The sequence below is a fragment of the Sardina pilchardus genome, chromosome 5 (assembly GCF_963854185.1).
Source record: "Sardina pilchardus chromosome 5, fSarPil1.1, whole genome shotgun sequence".
NCBI lineage: Eukaryota > Metazoa > Chordata > Actinopteri > Clupeiformes > Clupeidae > Sardina > Sardina pilchardus.
This window is the reverse complement of record NC_084998.1, coordinates 27853749-27872793: the sequence shown is the minus strand read 5'-3', so window position 1 is coordinate 27872793 and position 19045 is coordinate 27853749. Positions and strand designations below refer to the sequence as shown.

General features: G+C 43.0%; 2 protein-coding genes across 2 annotated transcripts; both read left to right on the top strand.

Moving 5' to 3' along the window:
- The first annotated feature begins 1053 nt into the window (after positions 1-1053).
- waif2 (Wnt-activated inhibitory factor 2) lies at positions 1054-1921 on the top strand. Its single transcript, XM_062535724.1, has one exon. It carries the CDS (start codon positions 1150-1152, stop codon positions 1900-1902), a length of 753 nt encoding a protein of 250 aa, XP_062391708.1. The 5' UTR covers positions 1054-1149; the 3' UTR covers positions 1903-1921.
- A 15809-nt stretch (positions 1922-17730) lies between these two features.
- Positions 17731-18711, top strand: LOC134080867 (olfactory receptor 5P80-like). Its single transcript, XM_062537478.1, has one exon. The coding sequence runs from the start codon at positions 17731-17733 to the stop codon at positions 18709-18711; it is 981 nt and encodes a 326-aa protein (XP_062393462.1).
- Positions 18712-19045: the final 334 nt, after the last annotated feature.

Genomic DNA, 19045 nt, shown 5'->3' with positions numbered 1-19045 from the left:
GTCATAAATCTGGAAGGGCAACGAGGCGATGAAGCGGCGGTGTGTTAGCCGATAATTACAACAGCTGATTTACAAACAATGAGCACTGAAAATTCCCTCGCCTTTAGTGAGGGATGCGGTGAAGGGTGTTAGTTAGGATCACGCAATTCACGCAGTTATGGTTTAATAATGGGATCCACTCTCTGACAGGTCCAATGATTGTGCGATCTTTATCGTGACATTTCTCATTTAAAATGTAAGAAATGTATAAATAGGCCTAGAGCCTAAATTAATGTGATGATAGGTGAATTCAGTGGCACAAATGAATTGTGATATTTATTCATAACCCTACATGAATGTATGTCTTGAACAAAAAGTTTATGGCAAAGAAATATTGTATATGAAGACACAAAAGGAAAAAAGTAGCCTATGGCTACCGTTAACCCTTATAGGCTAACTAAAAAGTGGGTCTGAATGCGCGTCTTGTCTAGCCGTCATCCTCCCTCCATGACCTGCGGAGAGCCACTTTAGCCCGTACGCTCTTCAGAGCTGAGTGCGGACGGATAGCGGCAGAGACTCACTCCTGTCATCAGCTACGAGGTCCGCTCCGACCAGCTTCTGGGACGTAAAACTGCCACAACACAAGGCTCTTACCGCTTCTGGTTGTTTATAGGCTACTCCGTTTTCGTTTTTTTTTTTGGTCGGGACGGTGTTTGGTGGTGAGCGCGACACTGGCGGGGCAAGTTGCAGTGAAGTGAGATACAGTTCGCTGGTCTTTAAAATTCAACGTTGGGTGCTGCAGGATACACTGGCTACTTGGGAACTCAGAAGGACAGCGTCTGTTTCTCCAATGTGAAAATGGGATGTACAGCGACATGGATTTTTAACCCGAGAGGTTTTGAAACGTTTTGTCCTCTTAAAAAACTATGTATTTGTGCTGCTTTGTTGGGAACAGTTCTGTTACGAGTGAACGCCGAGAACTGTCCATGGTACTGCTCCTGTACCAACAGCACGGCGACTGTGTCCTGCCTTGATTCGCAAGAGGGCGAGATACCTCGGGACATACCACCGTGGGTTAACATTTTAATTCTTAGGGGCAACAATGTCTCCACGTTACCTGAATTCGCGTTTACCTCCAATGGGACCGAACTGGAGCTAGTCACTTTGCTCATGTCTCATAACAACATTCAAACAATTGAACCTTACGCATTTTGGGGACTTCCTCGCCTTCAGCTGTTGGATTTAAGTCATAACCGACTCGTTGCTATATCCGAGATGGCTTTTTATGGGTTGGAAGGGCTGCGCTATCTGCACCTGAATGACACCCTCACAGCTTTTGGCGCAAGACAGTTGTCCAGCGCACTGTCCACTGAAAGTCTGCGCAATCTCCACACGCTGGAGCTGTCAGGGAACCGACTGAAAGCGGTTCCCGTGGCACGACTTGACACACTTGATTTACACACTCTGGTGTTGACTAACAATTCCATTGAGGTGATAGATGAAGATAACGTCACAAGTTTTAACGAGTTCGGGAAACTTCACGTTTTCCTGGCTCAGAATCCGTTTAGATGCACCTGTGACATCGAGACGTTTTACCACTGGCTAAAAAACTCGTCTCAGTGCCCAGACGCACCCCGGCTGCTGTGCGCTCAGCCCGACGGAAGAAGAGGTGTCCCCGTGGAGAAACTTCGCCATGAGGACGTGGATTGCCGGAGCGCGGAGTTAGAGGCAGTTTCTTATGTCTTTCTGGGCATAGTTCTTGCTCTGATTGGAGTGGTATTCTTGATGGTGTTGTATTTGAACAGAAAAGGTATCAAACGATGGCTAAACAACATTCGCGAAGCTTGTCGCGATCAAATGGAAGTGTACCATTATCGCTACGAGCAGGATTCGGACCCAAGGTTGGCCAACGTGGCGGTCTGAGGCTTGGCCAACCTTCCTCCTCCGCTACAATGACATTTCGACCTTTGTTTCTGAGATAGATACCGTATCCTCATATTTTCACTCATCACAAAGGGACGTTCATCTAGCTTTAGTGGCCTGCTTGCCGAACATATCCCTGGTCAGAATTGTCACACTAGAAGTGTTTGTCGACATGGACAGACTTACTTAAGAGTCAAAACATGGTGAAATAGTTGCACAGTCCGATACATTAAAGAATGACATCCATCTGTTAAAGCTGAAACAGCTGATAAATGTCTGATTAAACCATCATGCAAAGGTGTAGTTAGTATTTACAGAGTTTTGTATTGTCTCTCCAGTCATTAGTAGAGCAAACTGAATATTTGGTGACCTGAAGCACATTGTGGTAAACCAGAGCAGTGTAACCGATAGTGTTGATGAGTAAAGGTGAGAGCACAGGAGAGGTGTATTGGGGGGTGGGGATAGGGTTGGGTTAAAAATATGGTGACATGTAGACACCAGCAGGGGTGTTGATAGTGTAATGCTGGGCCAGCATGCCGTTGCCTGAAAAGTTGTGGGTTCAATTCCCAGCACCCACCGTTGTGCCCTTGAGCAAGACACTGAACCCCAAGTTGCTCTGGGGACAGTGTAATCCCTTTTAATATAATTGACATATGCAAGTCACTTTGGATAAAAAGTGTCTGCTAAATGAATACATGTAAATGTAAACCAGTGCCAACAAATCTATGACAGGTGACAAAATATGAAGTTGCTCAGAATGTTTTTGTAACTGTTGTTGTTGTCATGACAGACGTTCCCATGAAACAGTGTGAATAACTTGACAAAGTCCAACAGCTCATTCAACTGCTCCAAGTTATAAACCTGCTGCATCCAATGACTGTGTCTATTCAATGTTTCCTCTCACACTACACTATGTTGTAAATAATATGCTACTATGAGAGTTGTTCAAAACAGTATGACCTACAGTAAATGTAAACTAGCATATAGATATCAGATATAATTTTTTGTAAAACAGAGAACTGCATCAACAACGAATAAAAACAATTCAAATAATCACCTTCAATATTCAGGTTCCCTGATGATGTCTCATGAACTTAGATCATAAGGGTCATGTCAATTATAATTTATAGACATGGTTTCTTAACAATAGTATTTTATTATAGAAGTAGTTTATTAGCAAACAACCTCATACTCTAGTGTAATCTAGTGTGACTGTAGTGCATAGTGTGACCTCATTTCTCTTTCAGTATCACTGTATCTGTCTAGTGACAGTGATGAAGCCCCCAAAGCTGGAAACAGCTACGGGATAGCTTTTTGCCATACATATACCACGCTGTAGAGGTTGAGTGTGTGTGTGTGTGTGCATGTGGGTGTGTGTGTGCATATGTGTGTGTGTGTGTGTGTGTGTGTGTGCACGCGTGCGCATACCCGCGTGTGTATGGATTTTGTCTTTTGGGAAGTACACTTTTGACCGGGGCCATTCCTCGTCCTAAGTGATGGCTTGGGAAGACATTCCTGTTTCTAAGAAAAGAGCCGTGACGGGCCAGGAGATGAATCTGGAACATAATTATAGAGGGGACAGGGATTAATCTGCCCGTGCGCAGGGGGGAGGAGGGGTGGGGGGAGTAGGTTTAATTAACAGCCCTGGGCCAGGGGGAGCTACGCCTCTGCCCTCAAGGTCAAACGGGCATGGGTGGCACACACAACACCAGCGTGCGTGTGTGCCAACAGTGCCATGCACTTAACATGAGAATATGTGTGCCACCGCTACCCATGTGCAACCACTGGGTCATTGATTTATATTATATATTATAAATATTATATACATATATATATTATACTATACTATACTATATACTAAGTATCTATATTAATTTCATTCAGATAGGACTGATTGAGAAACTACTGCAACCAGAAAATGACCACAGTCGCACCACTGATAATGTCACACTGCTAACTTGGTCTTGTGTCTTGCCAGTGCCTGATGATGGGCCAGTGCCCTACTCCTAACACACTGTAACTATGGCACCAGTATACTGTGTCTATGGCACCAGGTGTGCATTCAAATTTGTTGCGAATGTTCATGATGAACATGTAAATTTGGTAATGATTTGTTGTTAACATTCTATTCCAACACTAATTGCATTGTTGCCTCCTTCAAATTCACGTCCAGTTCCACTGTATGTTCGCGGAGAACTAGAACTACCTCCTGCTGCACCAGCACACCACCGCTAGCACACTGTAACTATGGCACCATTCTACTGTAACTATGGCACCAGCGCTTCATCCCAACACACTGCAACTATGGCGCCATTATACTGTAGCTATGGCGTCAGCGCTCCACCCCAACATACTGTAACTATGGCGCCATCATACTGTAACTATGGCGCCAGCGCTCCACCCCAACAAACTGTAACTATGGCGCCATTATACTGTAACTATGGCGCCAGCGCTCCACCCCAACAAACTGTAACTATGACACCATTATACTGTAACTATGGCGCCAGCGCTCCACCCCAACAAACTGTAACTATGACACCATTATACTGTAACTATGGCACCAGCGCTCCACCGCTAACACACTGGATCTATGGTATCAGTGTGTCATAATAGGTGACTCCATACAGCAGTATGCCACTGCCACTGCCACTGCAGATAGGTGAGAGGGGCGGGTCTCTCAGACTTCTCCCCTGAGTAGCACAGACCGTATGTAGGTAACAGCTACAACACATCTCTGGAGTTTCCTGCCACCCGGATAATGATGGTGAGAAGACAGTGAGCTGTCCTCCTCGTTAAGTATTTCAGCTCTTTGACTGAGTGAGAAGATATCCATCCAGCCCGTGACCTTGGGCTCTGGGCTATGGATTACTCAGGGAGGAATCAGATACTGCTAGCTAGACGTTTCATCAGGTTAATGCAAATAGTCTGCCATCTAGATAAAGAAGCCTGCGGAGTCACTATGGCTATTTGTTTTATGGAGACAGATTCAGATGCATCTCCGCAGGTTATGCTGATAGCTGCTGAGGTCTGGCCCACAGCTGGCTCTGATCCGGCGTGGATCTGCCCCAGGGGTGCCCTTGCGTGGGGCTATTGCTCATCCTCAGGTCATGACCTCAGTAATGGTGTTGTGTGTTGGGATGGGCCAGCCAGCCCACACCCTTAGCAGCCCTACGGGCACACTGAGCTCTGGGGCAGCAATGAGGCAGTGCTGCTAGCACTGATATAGAACACAGAGTGGTGACCACTGGGGACGCAGTGAGGGGTCATCTCAACTGACCCTTGTTCTTACAACTTCTATCAAGTGAAAAGGAATATCATTCATAGACTTAGCCACAGATGTGTTACAATTGCTGAAATATATCGTGTAGCACCAGGTCCATCATTGCTAATCAGTCGTGACTGCATCACTAATGGCTCTGGGTCCTAACATACAGTACGTATACTCAAAAACAGGTGTATTTCAACAACCAGAGCGCCCTCTATGAGCTGGGTGTGACTACTGCACCTATGCTAATGACATCTTCCAGGCGACCTTATATTTGATCCCATGGTCATTAGTAGGGGACTTAAGAGCTCTTGATCAGGTGAAAGAGAGAAAGTACCTCTCCTTTAGACTCTCTGTATCTACTCACCTGTGACAGCTGCTGTTTGTAAATGCACAGGGTGCTGCATGGAGACTATATGGATTCTGCCACTGGAATACGGATCAGGAATACGGAATTCAGAAGGGAACCAAAGCGTTCTGTTTTCTAAGACAAAGTCAAAGTCAAACAAAGCATTCTGTGTTCCAGGACAAAGTAAACAAAAGCATTCTGTGTTCTAAGATAAAAGAAACCAAAGCATGCTGTGTTCTAAGAGAGAGGAAACCAAAGCTTTCTAGTGTGATCTGTGTTTAAAGACAAAGGACACCAACTCATTCTGTGTTCCAAGACAAAGTAAACCAAAGCATTCTGTGTTCTAAGACAAAGGAAACTAAAAGCGTTCTGTGTTCTAAGACAGGCGTTGTGGAGGGAAAAAGTAACCTGTACCAGGAGTGTTCTCCTGAGGCCCGGTTAACATGGTTTGACTGGAATAAATAGTTAAAGAGCAAGGCAACACAGAAACATTAGTCTGAAGCGCTTTAAATGATAATGGGCCTCGGCCAGACAAGCTTGCTCAGGTTCAGCACAAGAATGAGAGAGCCGTGCAGAAAATCTAGAAGCAGCAGCAGACGCCAGGCTGCAGAGCCGTGGAACAAGCGGTACTGGCACTGTTGACATGATCGGTTTGGAGTCATTTTGGTTAATTAAATTTTTTATACATAAGTAAATATTATGCTGCTGAATGGCACATATCATACTTTTGCAAACATGGTTATATATAATACAACACAAAATATACCTCACTTGAATATATAATAAGGTTCTGTACTGATTTTTCATTATTCTTTATCGGAGTCAAAATCTAAACACCAACGACTATGTTCTAAATAAGTGCTCTCACTTTAACATCCTTTGGATAATGCTGTCAATCTGTCAATACAAAATAAATCAAATCAATGTAATAATTCCTCTATTTGGCGATTTTTAACCTCTGTACTGTAGCTCTAAGGGAGTGCTCGATTAATCTACAACCCATGAAAAAGGTCCTGCTCCTACGACTGCAACATTACACAGTGCATTACCATCCATTCTGGCCATGCATCACAATGTCAAAGACTCCACTCTCCATACTGTGAGTCAGTGTAGCTTGAAATGAATTTGAGCCGTTATTTTAAGGTAAAATAAATGGTTGCTGTTAAGTTGTATAGTACGTAGACTTGTAAACAATGTTGTTTCATCTCATTTCCTGTGCGGTTCCCACTTGGGTGCGGATTTGATATTGTTTTTATGAGACTGGAGAGCCCCAGTGCAGCAGACGACGCCCTTGCTGGTAGAACAGGGCCAATCTAATTAGACCGGCGCTTTAGGAAGCCTCACTCAGGGGAGATTCAGCCCATTATGGCAGAGTTTATCAGCAGAGCAGTCCCCTAGACACCAAATACCACCATGTCTGGAGCTCTCTCTCACACACACACACGCACACACACGTACGCACACACGCACGCACACACACAGTCTCCTGAGTATGAGCTTAACGAAAAACAAATGTGTAAAAAACAAAATTGATCTTCTTGTGCTCTCAAGTCTCAAGTCTAAATCACTTTGCCTACTGCAGAAATCATCAACATGTTTATCTCACAAATAAACAAGTACTCACAAACACGTGTCATCTAAAGGAGGAGAGAGTGGATGAGGAGTTTACTGGCAATGCTCAGTTCACGTGTTGAGACCAGGTGAGGAGCACTCAGGTGAAGATACCTGCTCACTTGGAGGAAGAGACATTTGAAATGTCTTAGGTGATCTGAGGGAAAAGTGACCTTGGTCATGCATAAATGACCTTGTGAGCCCACGGTCCAGGTGTGCATGATGAGTGACTGGTGCAAGAGCTCAGAGTCTCTCCCCTCAGCCTCACAGCCCTCCTCTCCGGTGTCTCCTCCTCTACTCTTCACCCCTCTCCCTTCTCTAATCTCCTCTCCCCTCACTCCTCCTCATCTCCTCCTTATCTCCTCTCTCCTCCTCATCTCCTCTCCCTTCACTCCACATCTCCTCTCTCCTCCTCATCTCCTCTCCTCCTCATCCTCTCTCTCTGCCTCTGTCCTTCTCCTGTCTCCCCTCAACTTTTCCTCTCCTAATGCCCTCTCCCTATCACCCTTCTCCCATCTCTCCTCCAATTCCACCCTTCTCCCATATCTCCTCCTCTCCTCTTCTCCCATCTCTCTTTTTCCCTTCTCCTGTTCCTCTTCTTCATCTCCTCTTCTACCCTTCTCCCTTCTCTCCTCTACCCGTCAAAGCCCCTCTCCCCTCTCCTGTCTTCTCTAGCCTCTCCCCTCTTCCTGTCTATCCTCTCTCCCCTCCACACCGCATCTCCCCTCTCCTTTCCCCTCTCCACCTCTCCTCTCTTCTTCCGTCTCCCCATCTCTCCTCTCCACCTCTCCTCTCCCCTCTCCCCTTTCCACACCTCTCCTCTCCTCTCCCCTCTCCACCTCTCCTCTCCTGTCTCCACACCTCTCCTCTCCCCTCCGCGGCCCCCTCTCCCGTCTCTCCTCCAAAAGCCAATTACCTCCCGGACGCTCCAACTCGGCCGCTCTCCCCAGCGCACCGGCAGCGCCGGAAATTTGTGCCGAGTTCAGCAGAACTGAACCGAACAGGGAGCACGAAGATTAAAGACGAGCAATCCGGGGGTCTCTTTGTGCAGCCCTCGCGCCTCCGTTCCACATCACGCACCGCCGGACGGGGTCAAGCAGACATTTCAATAGCGAATTATCTGCTCGGCGAGCGCACTCGATTAGCATATTAAAAACCAAACGCTGGCCTCAATCCTGAGAGCCAGGAAGGCGCTTTTTAAATTGAGGTTGGGACAGACGTTTCACAAGACCTGTCACCTTACTTCACACATCACACTGTGTTGCCTCAAGACTTCCACATGACCCGAGTTGTGCGACTTATGCAAACAAACTTGTGTATGAAGTGCATGATTCACATTTGGTTTGTTTCTCTGGGAGACCATATTGATGCTCCTTTCTTATTCTGTGCACTGCTGTAAATCTTCAATAAATCGATACACTTCGGTTTGAATAATGAGGCAAGAGAGAGTAGAACTGCTGCCTATTGTCAACCTGCCAGAATCACCTTGCTAATCAGTGCAGTGACTGTTGAATTTTCCTGAAACTTTTTATTACACTCTTTAAAAATGTAGTTATTTCTGTAGCCTACACACACACACACGCACACACACACACACACACACACACACACCAGAATTCTCCAAGCTGAACTACTTGGTCTTATTTGGCAGAGGAAGTGACTTAAACAGGCCTGCTATGCTGGATACAGGGGGACCACTGTTTCCCCCTCAGGCAGGAGGTTACCTTTGGCTATCTGCCTGCTATCTGTTTTCTTAACGAGTTGTTACTGTTTTTCTCTCTCCACTGTCTAATTAGGGCTCATTAAGGTGGGTTGAGTATGTTTGTTTACAGTCGCTGATGGCAGAGAGAGAGAGAGTTTAATGTCCCCCTTTGGGTAGAGGCGTCAGCCACGGGCTCTAGCTTCAGAGATAATGAACCCCACACACGGGGCAATTCCTGGGACTACAGCATTAAAATCAATCTCTGTTGTGTTTTTATTCCTTTTTATTCCCCTACGGTGAGGCAAGGAGAGGATTTAAAACAACACAAGCTACAGTCCCCTGTGTGCACTATCCACTTTAAATTTTAAATAAGTTTAACAAGTTTGCATTCATATCAGTTTCTACGTTCATTAGAGGCTCTTTACAAATGAAACACCATCCTGCACTTGGATAATTTTATTATAATGTCTATCATTTTTCGACAAAAAAAAAATCCTATCACAGAATATCAAAATATTACATTTAGAAGAAGTATCGATATTCAAACTCAATTAGGTTAGGTTAGATTAGATTTAGGTTAGATTTAACATAAGAACAAACTTTAAAACCCATCTATAAATCCTTACGTATCACTAGCCTCAGTGAAAGGTAACTCCAGTCCACACAAGCCACACCTGTGCAGTCAGCAAGCAAAAACTTTTTTTAAACTTGCCCTGAGGAAGGCCATTTGTGGCTGAAACATGTTGGCATATTTCTAATGATTAGCCAAGTTTAATAAAGGCTTTTTAAAAAATACCTTCGAGTGCCTCAGACTCACTACCAGATTGAGACTCATTTACTAGTTGTCCAGCCTGTCAATTTTTGAAACCCAATGTAGCCTTTGAGTCAAAAGGGTTGCCCACCCCTGGTCTAGTCAGTGACTTCCTGCAGACTCAGAGCATGCTCTAGTCAGTAATGAGACACTGATGTGTAACTCTGGTGATGTCCCGCAGCGATGAACACAGTAGACGCTGGGGAATAGAAACCCTGAATGAGGTTTGAGATAAGGGCCGAGATAAGAGTCGAACTGTGAAACTCTCGGCACGGCCAAGACTTAGCCCGACACAGAGAGCTGTATGGAGGCCTCCACATCAAGCTGGTGTGTGGTGAGCGTTCTGGCGCGTAATGGCTGCCGTGCATCGCCCAGGTGGGTGCTACACATTGGTGGTGGTTAATGAGGTGCTTTGGGTGCTTTGGGAAAAGTGCTTAAAAATACAATGTGTTGCTGTTGTTGTTTGATAACAATTTGCAAATGACACTGGCATCGTCCTAGGTCTTTTTGTTGAGGAGGGAAGAAAGAGACTCAGGAGAAAAAAAGGTCTCAGGGCCAAAAAACTCCACATTAAAAGGCAAAAAAAATTCTCCTTACAAGAATATCTGATGATTACACTGTGCTACATAGCAACAAGTAGGCAAGCTAAACAACCAATTAGCAACTGTTTTCGTGATGGCTCTGTGCAATATGTTGAATTGGCCATACATACGTGAATCAACGGAGGTCAAATCGGTGTTGATGAAGCTGTGCATGCTGCACCAAGTCGGGATCCCATCACCTGAAATTCAAATGGGGTCAGCTGACAAACTGGATATCTCACAATTGACCAGTACTTTACATAACAATATACATAAATGAAATAAAAAAATATCAAAAACTCCACGATATTCTAGTTAAGTAAGTAAAGTTAAGTTATAATTTATCCAGTCCAGTACTCTGAATTTTACCCTTCCAGGGGTAGTGCGCACACATTTTTCACCTGACTTTAAGTAATTACAATCTAGCTAAGTAAAAATAAACGTAGTCAGCCTGCACGAGATGTTTGATTGACGGAATCATCTTGATCAATGTTCAAATAAAGTAGCAAAACAACCAGGCCTGCAAGGAAACATTTGAATGATTAGGGTCCCCAACGTTTTGAGACATCAAAATAGAGTCACCAGCAGAGACAGACATCTCGAGATCAGAAAGTAAAAGTCCTACTAAGTATTTGCTCCAACCATTTAGTAAACCAGCTCATCTTAATTAGCAACTAGGTAGTGATATCACCTGTCTTAAGTGCACAGGTAGAAAGAATACATGGCAGGACTTTTACTTTCTGGAACTGGGATGTCCGTCTCTGGTCGTTAGTCAAAAAAGGTTGGGAATGTCATAGACGCTCTAAGAACGTTCTAAGAACGCTCCTAAGAAGATCTTAGCACTTAAGAGCTTCTAAACGAATCTGGGAAATGCAGCCATTATCAGCCATCTGACCATCAGTCTGGTCCATCATCCCTATAACAAAGGGGAGATCCTGAACCGGACCTCAGACACATAAGACAGTAAACATTACAGAGAACAGCACTATGTGTTCCTGCCTCTACTACTACTGTAGTACAACAATTAAAAACAAAAGTCCAGAATCCACCAGAACAGGGAAATGAAACAAACTAATTAAGAGTGCTGAATCTTCAGAAGCATCGGGTTATGCTAGATCAATACTCTGCAGGAGGATTAAAAAAAACAACAGGGATGAACACGTTGGGCCCTAATCAATGTTCACAAGCAGCGCTCTCTATTAGTCTGGGATTTCGGAGAGAGGATGAATGTGAGAATTATCTCCAGGATTACATTCACATCCTGTCAGGTCAGAGGGCGCCACCCTGGACGCTTCCACAACAAGCTGAGGACTTGAGGGGTTGTGAGTGCAGAACATTCTCGGCTTACAGCCACCGATAATTTAGGTCTTAACAAGCACCTGGGGACCAAGGAGAATCGTTTCCTTAATCTTATTCCCCTGTTTCAAGGCATTCGGTCGGCCTGTGGAGACCATATAAATAGATACAACCAGAGCTTGATTTTGTCTGAGGTAATACACAAGGCCTGACTTGAGTCATCTGAGTCAAAGTATTTTTTCTCGAGGGAGCACTTAAACATTTTTACCTGACTTTAATTTCAACAGCATTGAAACACATGTGTGTGGGTGCAATATTACAACCATACCAAACAAGTGTCATAGTGCAGTCAGTTACAGTACATGACAACCCTGCTGAAAAAAACAGCCTGACCAGCTAAAGGTGGTTTGCTGGTTGACCAGCTTGTTAACCAGCTTATTTGACCACCCTTTGATGGTTAACCAGCTAGACCAGCAAAACTCTCGCGAAAATACACCTTCAGCTGGTTTACCCAGCTTATGATGGTAATTCAGCTGGTTTTGATTGTCGTACCACCTTAAGCTGGTCATTTTAGTTGGTGTTGCTGGTCTACATTGCTGGTTTTTACTGGCCACGCCAGCTTATGTTGTTTATTCTAGAAAACCAGCTTGACCATCTTTGTCAAGCTTGACAGGCTGGTCACCAGCATGACCATCTTAAACCAGTTGTATCCCAAACGACAGGCTGGTCACACCAGCACGACCAGCTTCCTCAGATGGTCACGCCAGCATGTCTAGCTGGTGGCCTAACCAGCTACACCAGCAAAGACCAGCAATAATAACTGTGTTTTGGGCAAAGACCAGCAAAGACCAGCTAAAACCAGCTAAAACCAGCTACCAGCCTAAGCTGGTTTCTTGCTGTTGTTTTCAGCAGGGAAACTTCATATCTCGAGTTATATTGTAACTACACTGCTACATACATTGTAGTGAGAGGCAACATAATGAATAAGGATGCATTGTTAAGACTTGCTCATGTGTTAAGACTGTGCTCACATATAGTGTTGAATGCAGTAGCAGGTGGAAACACTGACAACCAAACTTGAATGCGCTTTACCTATAAACAACCTTGCAGATTCATGTTTATCCCATTTTTGTATATGAGAAGAACACAAATGCATTTCATCTTTTTAATTAAAACACGCATCAGACTACACCCTTGCCTACTCTGAAGGAAGTTAACTAAAATGGGGAAAGTTTGATGGACATAAAAAACAATAGTGATGGTTGTGCTACACAGTCATCAAGCTAAGGAAGTGAAATAAAGATGAGCTTATGCTGTTGATAACCCATGTATTCTGATCTTTAAATTCTGTTATCACAGACTGGTGAGTAGTCTGCTGTGTCATCTCCGGAACAGGAGACCCAGACTAGTCTGCTGTGTCATCTCCAGAACAAGAGACCAGGCTACTCTGCTGTGTCATCTCCAGAACAAGAGACCCAGACTAGTCTACTGTGTCATCTCCAGAACAAGACGCAGACTAGCCTGCTGTGTCATCTCCAGAACAAGAGACCCAGACTAGCCTGCTGTGTCATCTCCAGAACAGGAGACCCAGACTAGTCTGCTGTGTCATCTCCAGAACAAGAGACCCAGACTAGTCTGCTGTGTCATCTCCAGAACAGGAGACCCAGTATGACTGATGCCTACTTTACTGGACCAGGGGCAGGTTTCCCGTGAGCACCATGGCAACAAGGTCTTTGCCATTCATTAGGTTCTGACAAACTGTTACCTTTTGGAGGACTCACGGTATCATAACATCTTTTACAGTATGCTCAGTGACTTCTACGGTCGGTGTACTCCACAAATGCCTGTCTGCAACTCCAGAACATCCAATATTTGGTTTTAATTAAATGTTTTAATTACATTTCAGAGGCTATCAACTGAGAACGCTAAAAGTAGAACATGAATAGTATGTGTGTGTACACTAACCCACACGGTACGTGCAAGCAGACAGGTAGCGTATATGCGTATAGACTGGAGCATATGCATATTTCTCTTTTTCTTTGGGAGCTGAATGTGAGTGTGGGACATTAAAGCACTGCTCTGTCCCTGGCGCCCAGAGGACATTACTGTAATCCTCAGGCCCACGGCGGGCTGCATTAATGCCCAGTGGAAAATAACCAGTCAGTCCTGCAGGAGTGGAACCCACCGAGCGTGTCCTTCAATCCCTCATTTAAGTCTGTGGGTTTGGACAGGACTGGCGGGGTGATGAGGCACATTTAATAAGACAGATCCGGCGCTCAGCCCTACACACCAGGCTTCTGTCTCAGTTTGCATACAACTCAAGGTATTGGTACAGTCTGTATACACATGATCAGACACCACATGTAAAGACATGTAAGATATATGATGTATGTCGTCTACACTGTCTACAGTCTAGCCTCTCCACAAATATTTGTGTAATATGTAACTGATAACAACACTCTTTATTTCTACTGTGAAGAGCATTAGAGAGACAGAGAGGTCAAATTTGTCCCCTTTTCTGCCCTTGCTGCCCATGCTGTCTGTCTTTGATTGAAAATGTCTGGCTCCTAAATTGTTGACCTGACATAGTCTATGTGTCTATGATAGTCTATTAGGCTGTTGACATCTGAGGAGAGAACCAGATATATATGTGCATACCTATCAACGTTGTCTAGCCTCTACAACATGCAGGTCATGAGCCGACTCAGCCATGTGAAGTGTACAGTATGCAAACCTGCTAGTCCATTGTAACTCTAACGCTGAGGATGCTTGGCCCAACAGTAGGACGATTACTTAAGGCAACACTTCTCTCAAGTCTCTCAAAAACAGTAAAGGGAATATGACTACATGTAAATCCCTGGTCCGGATCAAAGCCCTGATCAAAATACAACTAAGAGTCTCTACGGCACTACAGTGCAGAAGCCATAAACTTGTCCATCAACTTTTGTTGAGGTGGTACAGACTGTAAACAGTCTGCTGCGTCTCCTTCAGAGTAATAGCCCCAGTGCGGCTGATGGACTGATGCACACTCGACCAGGGGCAGGGCATCCATGTGCCATGGCAACAAGGTCTTAGACATTTGTTAGGTTCTGACAAGCTGTAGCCTTTTGGAGGACTCAAGGTATTTTAATCTCTTTTATGTTCATGGTTTGAAAATCATTTGTCAAGAATTTATATGGTGTAGTATTTTTTTGGAAGTAGCTTACAGGGAACACAAAACAGAAAAAAACAGACACAGACATACAGCACAGTATGCAATCTATACGATATGTCTCTGTATGTACTACAAACGAGTACAGTCACATGCAGACAGCCTTTCTTTTCTGTGGGATCAGGCTAAGAGGGTGGGACATTAAAGCAATGCTCCCTCCCTGGTACAGGGGACATTAGTGTAATACTCCAGGGGTTCTTTATTTTAAGATATGTGTCTGTTTAATACATTCTTCTTACGATTATTACTGTATTTCATGAATGATAAGGCCTTTTACCTTCATGTAGTTAGACGGGGGACTTTTAATATGAGTTTTGTTTCAGGTCTGCCAATGCGGGATAGCATAAGGAAAAAGGACTACAGCTCTTCTAAAGGGACATTCATTGCAAAGCAACAGTTTAAGGAAACGTATGAGGTCATAAGCTCTTATGGTGTTGTTTTTATCATGTTACTCTTTTGCTGCCAATCAACTGCATCAAACAGTAATATACAGTAGATATACTGTAGGTCTAATTATTAGGTAAATCAATTTTATCCTTTACTGAAAATCAGGGATTAGAAACGGGCAAAGACAAAAAAAGGGAAAAAACGAAAACAAATGAAATATCTGAATGAACGTTAGCGATGATTCGATGAACGTAACCAAGCGTAACTAACCGAACAAAACCAATTAGAATTTTAGAGTACCGGTAACGGTACTGAATCGTTCTGATTAAACATTATTCAAAAGTTCATAGGGTTGGAAAACCTGTAAAAGTCTCTGGAAAGTCTCCTGTATAATAGGCTAGGCCTATGAGTTCATAAAAAATATTTTCATATCCAGTATTACATTACTGAAACATTGTGTGAAATAATATAGGCTACCAGAGACACTGGGAAAATATCTAGGCCTAGGTGTCATGCAGTTGGTAGCACATTTTCTCTGCCTGAAGTTAGGCTATCAGACATTTTTAAAGATCTAATATTATACAGGCTAATTGCCTACTTTCAAATCTCGCCCCACGCCTGAATTCAGGGACAGTGTTTTTAACAGTTAGCTTTGATATCTAATTAATTTTGATTTAAGATTGTGGCTGTTGGGCAGAAAGAAATCCTATACTGCAGGGGTGTCAAACTCATACAGTATTAGGCAGCGGGCCAAATGTGTTGGAATGAGACTTCGCTGAAATTGAAACCTCCTTCGATGTCAGTTCTTTTGGCCTCTTCCTGAGGATAGTTTATAGTGCTATGTTTATTTAATTTATCATATTGCTTATTACCCATTGTTGAAGACTATCTTTCTTTCTATTTCCATCCTACCCAAAACATTTGGTATATGATACCTATTGGCGGGCCTGATCTTAAAGGAACTTTACTAACACTTATTATATTATATTCAAACTAGTTACCACTTAGAGGAGAGACCTTGGAACACTGCAACGCGATCAAAAAAGTAATATTTTTGCTCAAATGAAATGAAAAAGAAATGTTCTATTCTTAAAATTGTCTTCAGTCCCTGCTGAAAAAAAGAATGATTTCAGAGCACACTTACTACAGGCCTTTTGTCATGTCACCTGCACTGCACCTACAGTATAGGCCTATGAGGTTATTGGTGTAAAATTCACACCTAGAGGCTTAAAAAAAAAAACAACAACAGCAAAAAATGTAGAATCACATCCATCTACCACAGAAAGAAACTAACAAGGACTGAATTAAATGGACTGAGGGTAGAAAATGTAACAGTTGCCATATCATTTGGGATGTTAACCTTTGCTGCCCTCTTCTGTTTCGTTAAACAGTATCACTACAGTTACCCTTTTCTTTCAGAGCGGATGCAAGATTCCCAAGATTTAAATAAACTAAACATTGTATTTATTCTAGATAAACCATACTTAAGTCTCCTCTTCATACACCAGTGAAAATTACTCTCCCACAAAATCAAAAATTTGATTTAAGATTTGTTCAATAATCTGTGTTGTGAGTTTTTATTCAACATTAATAGCAATGATTGTAAATAGATTGTAAAATTATATATTTACCAGTATCATTGTAATTCAAGCAATGATCAACAGACTAGGCTATTCTACATCTATGGTATTATTAACATTGTATAAAGATATCTGGTTTCTGCAATGAGAATAAAACTCTAAGGTGTAGTTCATAAATAATCCCAATGCTCACTAAACAAACGGTTTTAATCAATACCGTGGTGGCATAATCAAATAACCGCTGTATAATGCATCTGTTGCAATTAGTACAGCAGAACATTCACATTAATTGCAAATAAGCAAAGTTTGACAACATTTCCCTGGTTAACCAGTTTTGTTCTATAATGATCTCCTTTGAGATTTCCATCCGCACATGAAACTGTTATATTTCAGATGCAGATCCTGATCTTCAGTTAGCGTCAGACAGGTGGCTCTATATGACTTCCAGGAATAGGTCTTGTTAGGTCATTACACTTTATGGAGACATTAAATTTAATCTCTTCTGATTACATCTATGTCTTATATTATATGTGTAATTAACAGCCAGAAACAATGTTTATCACAACTTATTTAGAGGCAGTCTGGTGCCAACTTGCCTTTGTGCTGCACTTGGACTTGCTGCTTGAACACATGGACTGAAATTGCAAAACTATTGGGTAAACAATTTCACAATGACCATGTTTTAACTTATTACAAACTGTTACTTTTTTATGTATTTGTTTGACACATTCATATGTGTGTTTTGTGCAGATGTTGAATAGCGTATCTCTGTTATTCTATGTTCTACGTATTCTATTTCTATGTTATTCTCTGTAACATGTGTATTCTATTTCTATGTTATTCTCTGTCATGTTTTCAGGTTTTCCTTTTTCGCATTGCTCCTCAGCTGGACTGTAAGACTTTAGTGCTGGGCTTTCTGGAATCTTTGACTGTAACTGGTTAGCGTGGTTCATCAGAAGAACCTGATTGACACTCTGGAATCTTTGGCTGTAACTGGTTAGAGTGGTTAGTCAGAACTGATTGGCAGTCTCAGTCATGCTGAACCTCAGAGCAGCTTTCTCTAATGGCACTCTGGTCCACCCTCCAGGCTTTTATGTGGTTGGATTCACAGCCATGCCACACGCCAATCTCTACCTCATTTTCCTGGGTGTCATTTATGCGCTCACTGTTCTGTTCAACTGCTTTATTCTGTGCATCATTTGGCTTGACCATAAATTACACACTCCAAAGTTTCTGGCTGTGGCCAACCTTGCGGTGGTAGACATCCTGTTCAGTTCATGTCTCATCCCTAGCATGCTGAAGACGTTCTTGTTTAAAGACACGTTTGTGCCATTCAACCTGTGCCTCGTTCAGATGGGCGTCTACTACTGTTGCAGTTCACTCGAGTCCTTCTCCCTGGCAGTGCTGGCATACGACAGACTGATCGCAATCTGTATTCCTCTCAGACAACACTCCATCAACACAAACACCAACATGCTATGTATTCTGGGGACTGTCTGGACCTTCTGTGTGACAGTAATAATATTTTCAACGACGATAATGAACAGACTGACGTTCTGTGGCTCTGTACAAGTGAACAGCTACTTCTGTGACTACTCTCCTGTCTACAGACTGTCCTGTAATGACTACTCTCTACAGTGGGCCACAGCTGTGAGCCTCAGCATTATCATACTGTTTGGACCTCTCACCTTTATCATAGTATCTTATGCTAGCATCTTGATTGCTGTGTTCAGAATGAAGAATGTAGGGAGCCGGTATAAAGCACTGGCTACCTGCACAGAGCATCTCATACTTGTGGCCATTTTCTATCTTCCGACCTTGACTTTGTATATCATTGGGTTCTTCTTGTACCGGCCGGATCCAGATATCAGGATGGTGACGTTGTCCATGTCTGCCTGTATGCCGCCCTGCCTGAACCCTGTGGTGTATTCCCTGAAAACAAAAGAGATCAAAAGTAAAGCACAAACATTGTTCTGTAAAACTGTAAAAACAGTGAGGCCTGTGAACAAACAGTAGAAAAGATTTCAAAGAATTATATGATACGAATCTGCTCCTATATTAATGTCCATCAGTTGTTTCCTAGATAAATATTGTATATTTCCTCCATAAATGTATATTGATGCTGACAGACTGAATATGCATTGATGTTATAATTGGTTAGATTCCCTGATTTTATTGGTCATGGTTTGTAGTAAATAAATATAAATAAATAAATAAATAACATGTACTCGGTACAGGACACTTTCTGATGGACCACTGTCAGATCTGTCTACTGTAAAACTGTATCTAAGTGATACATACTGTATTTTTAATATCACAAATAGAGTCATCACATATTTGTTCCTATACA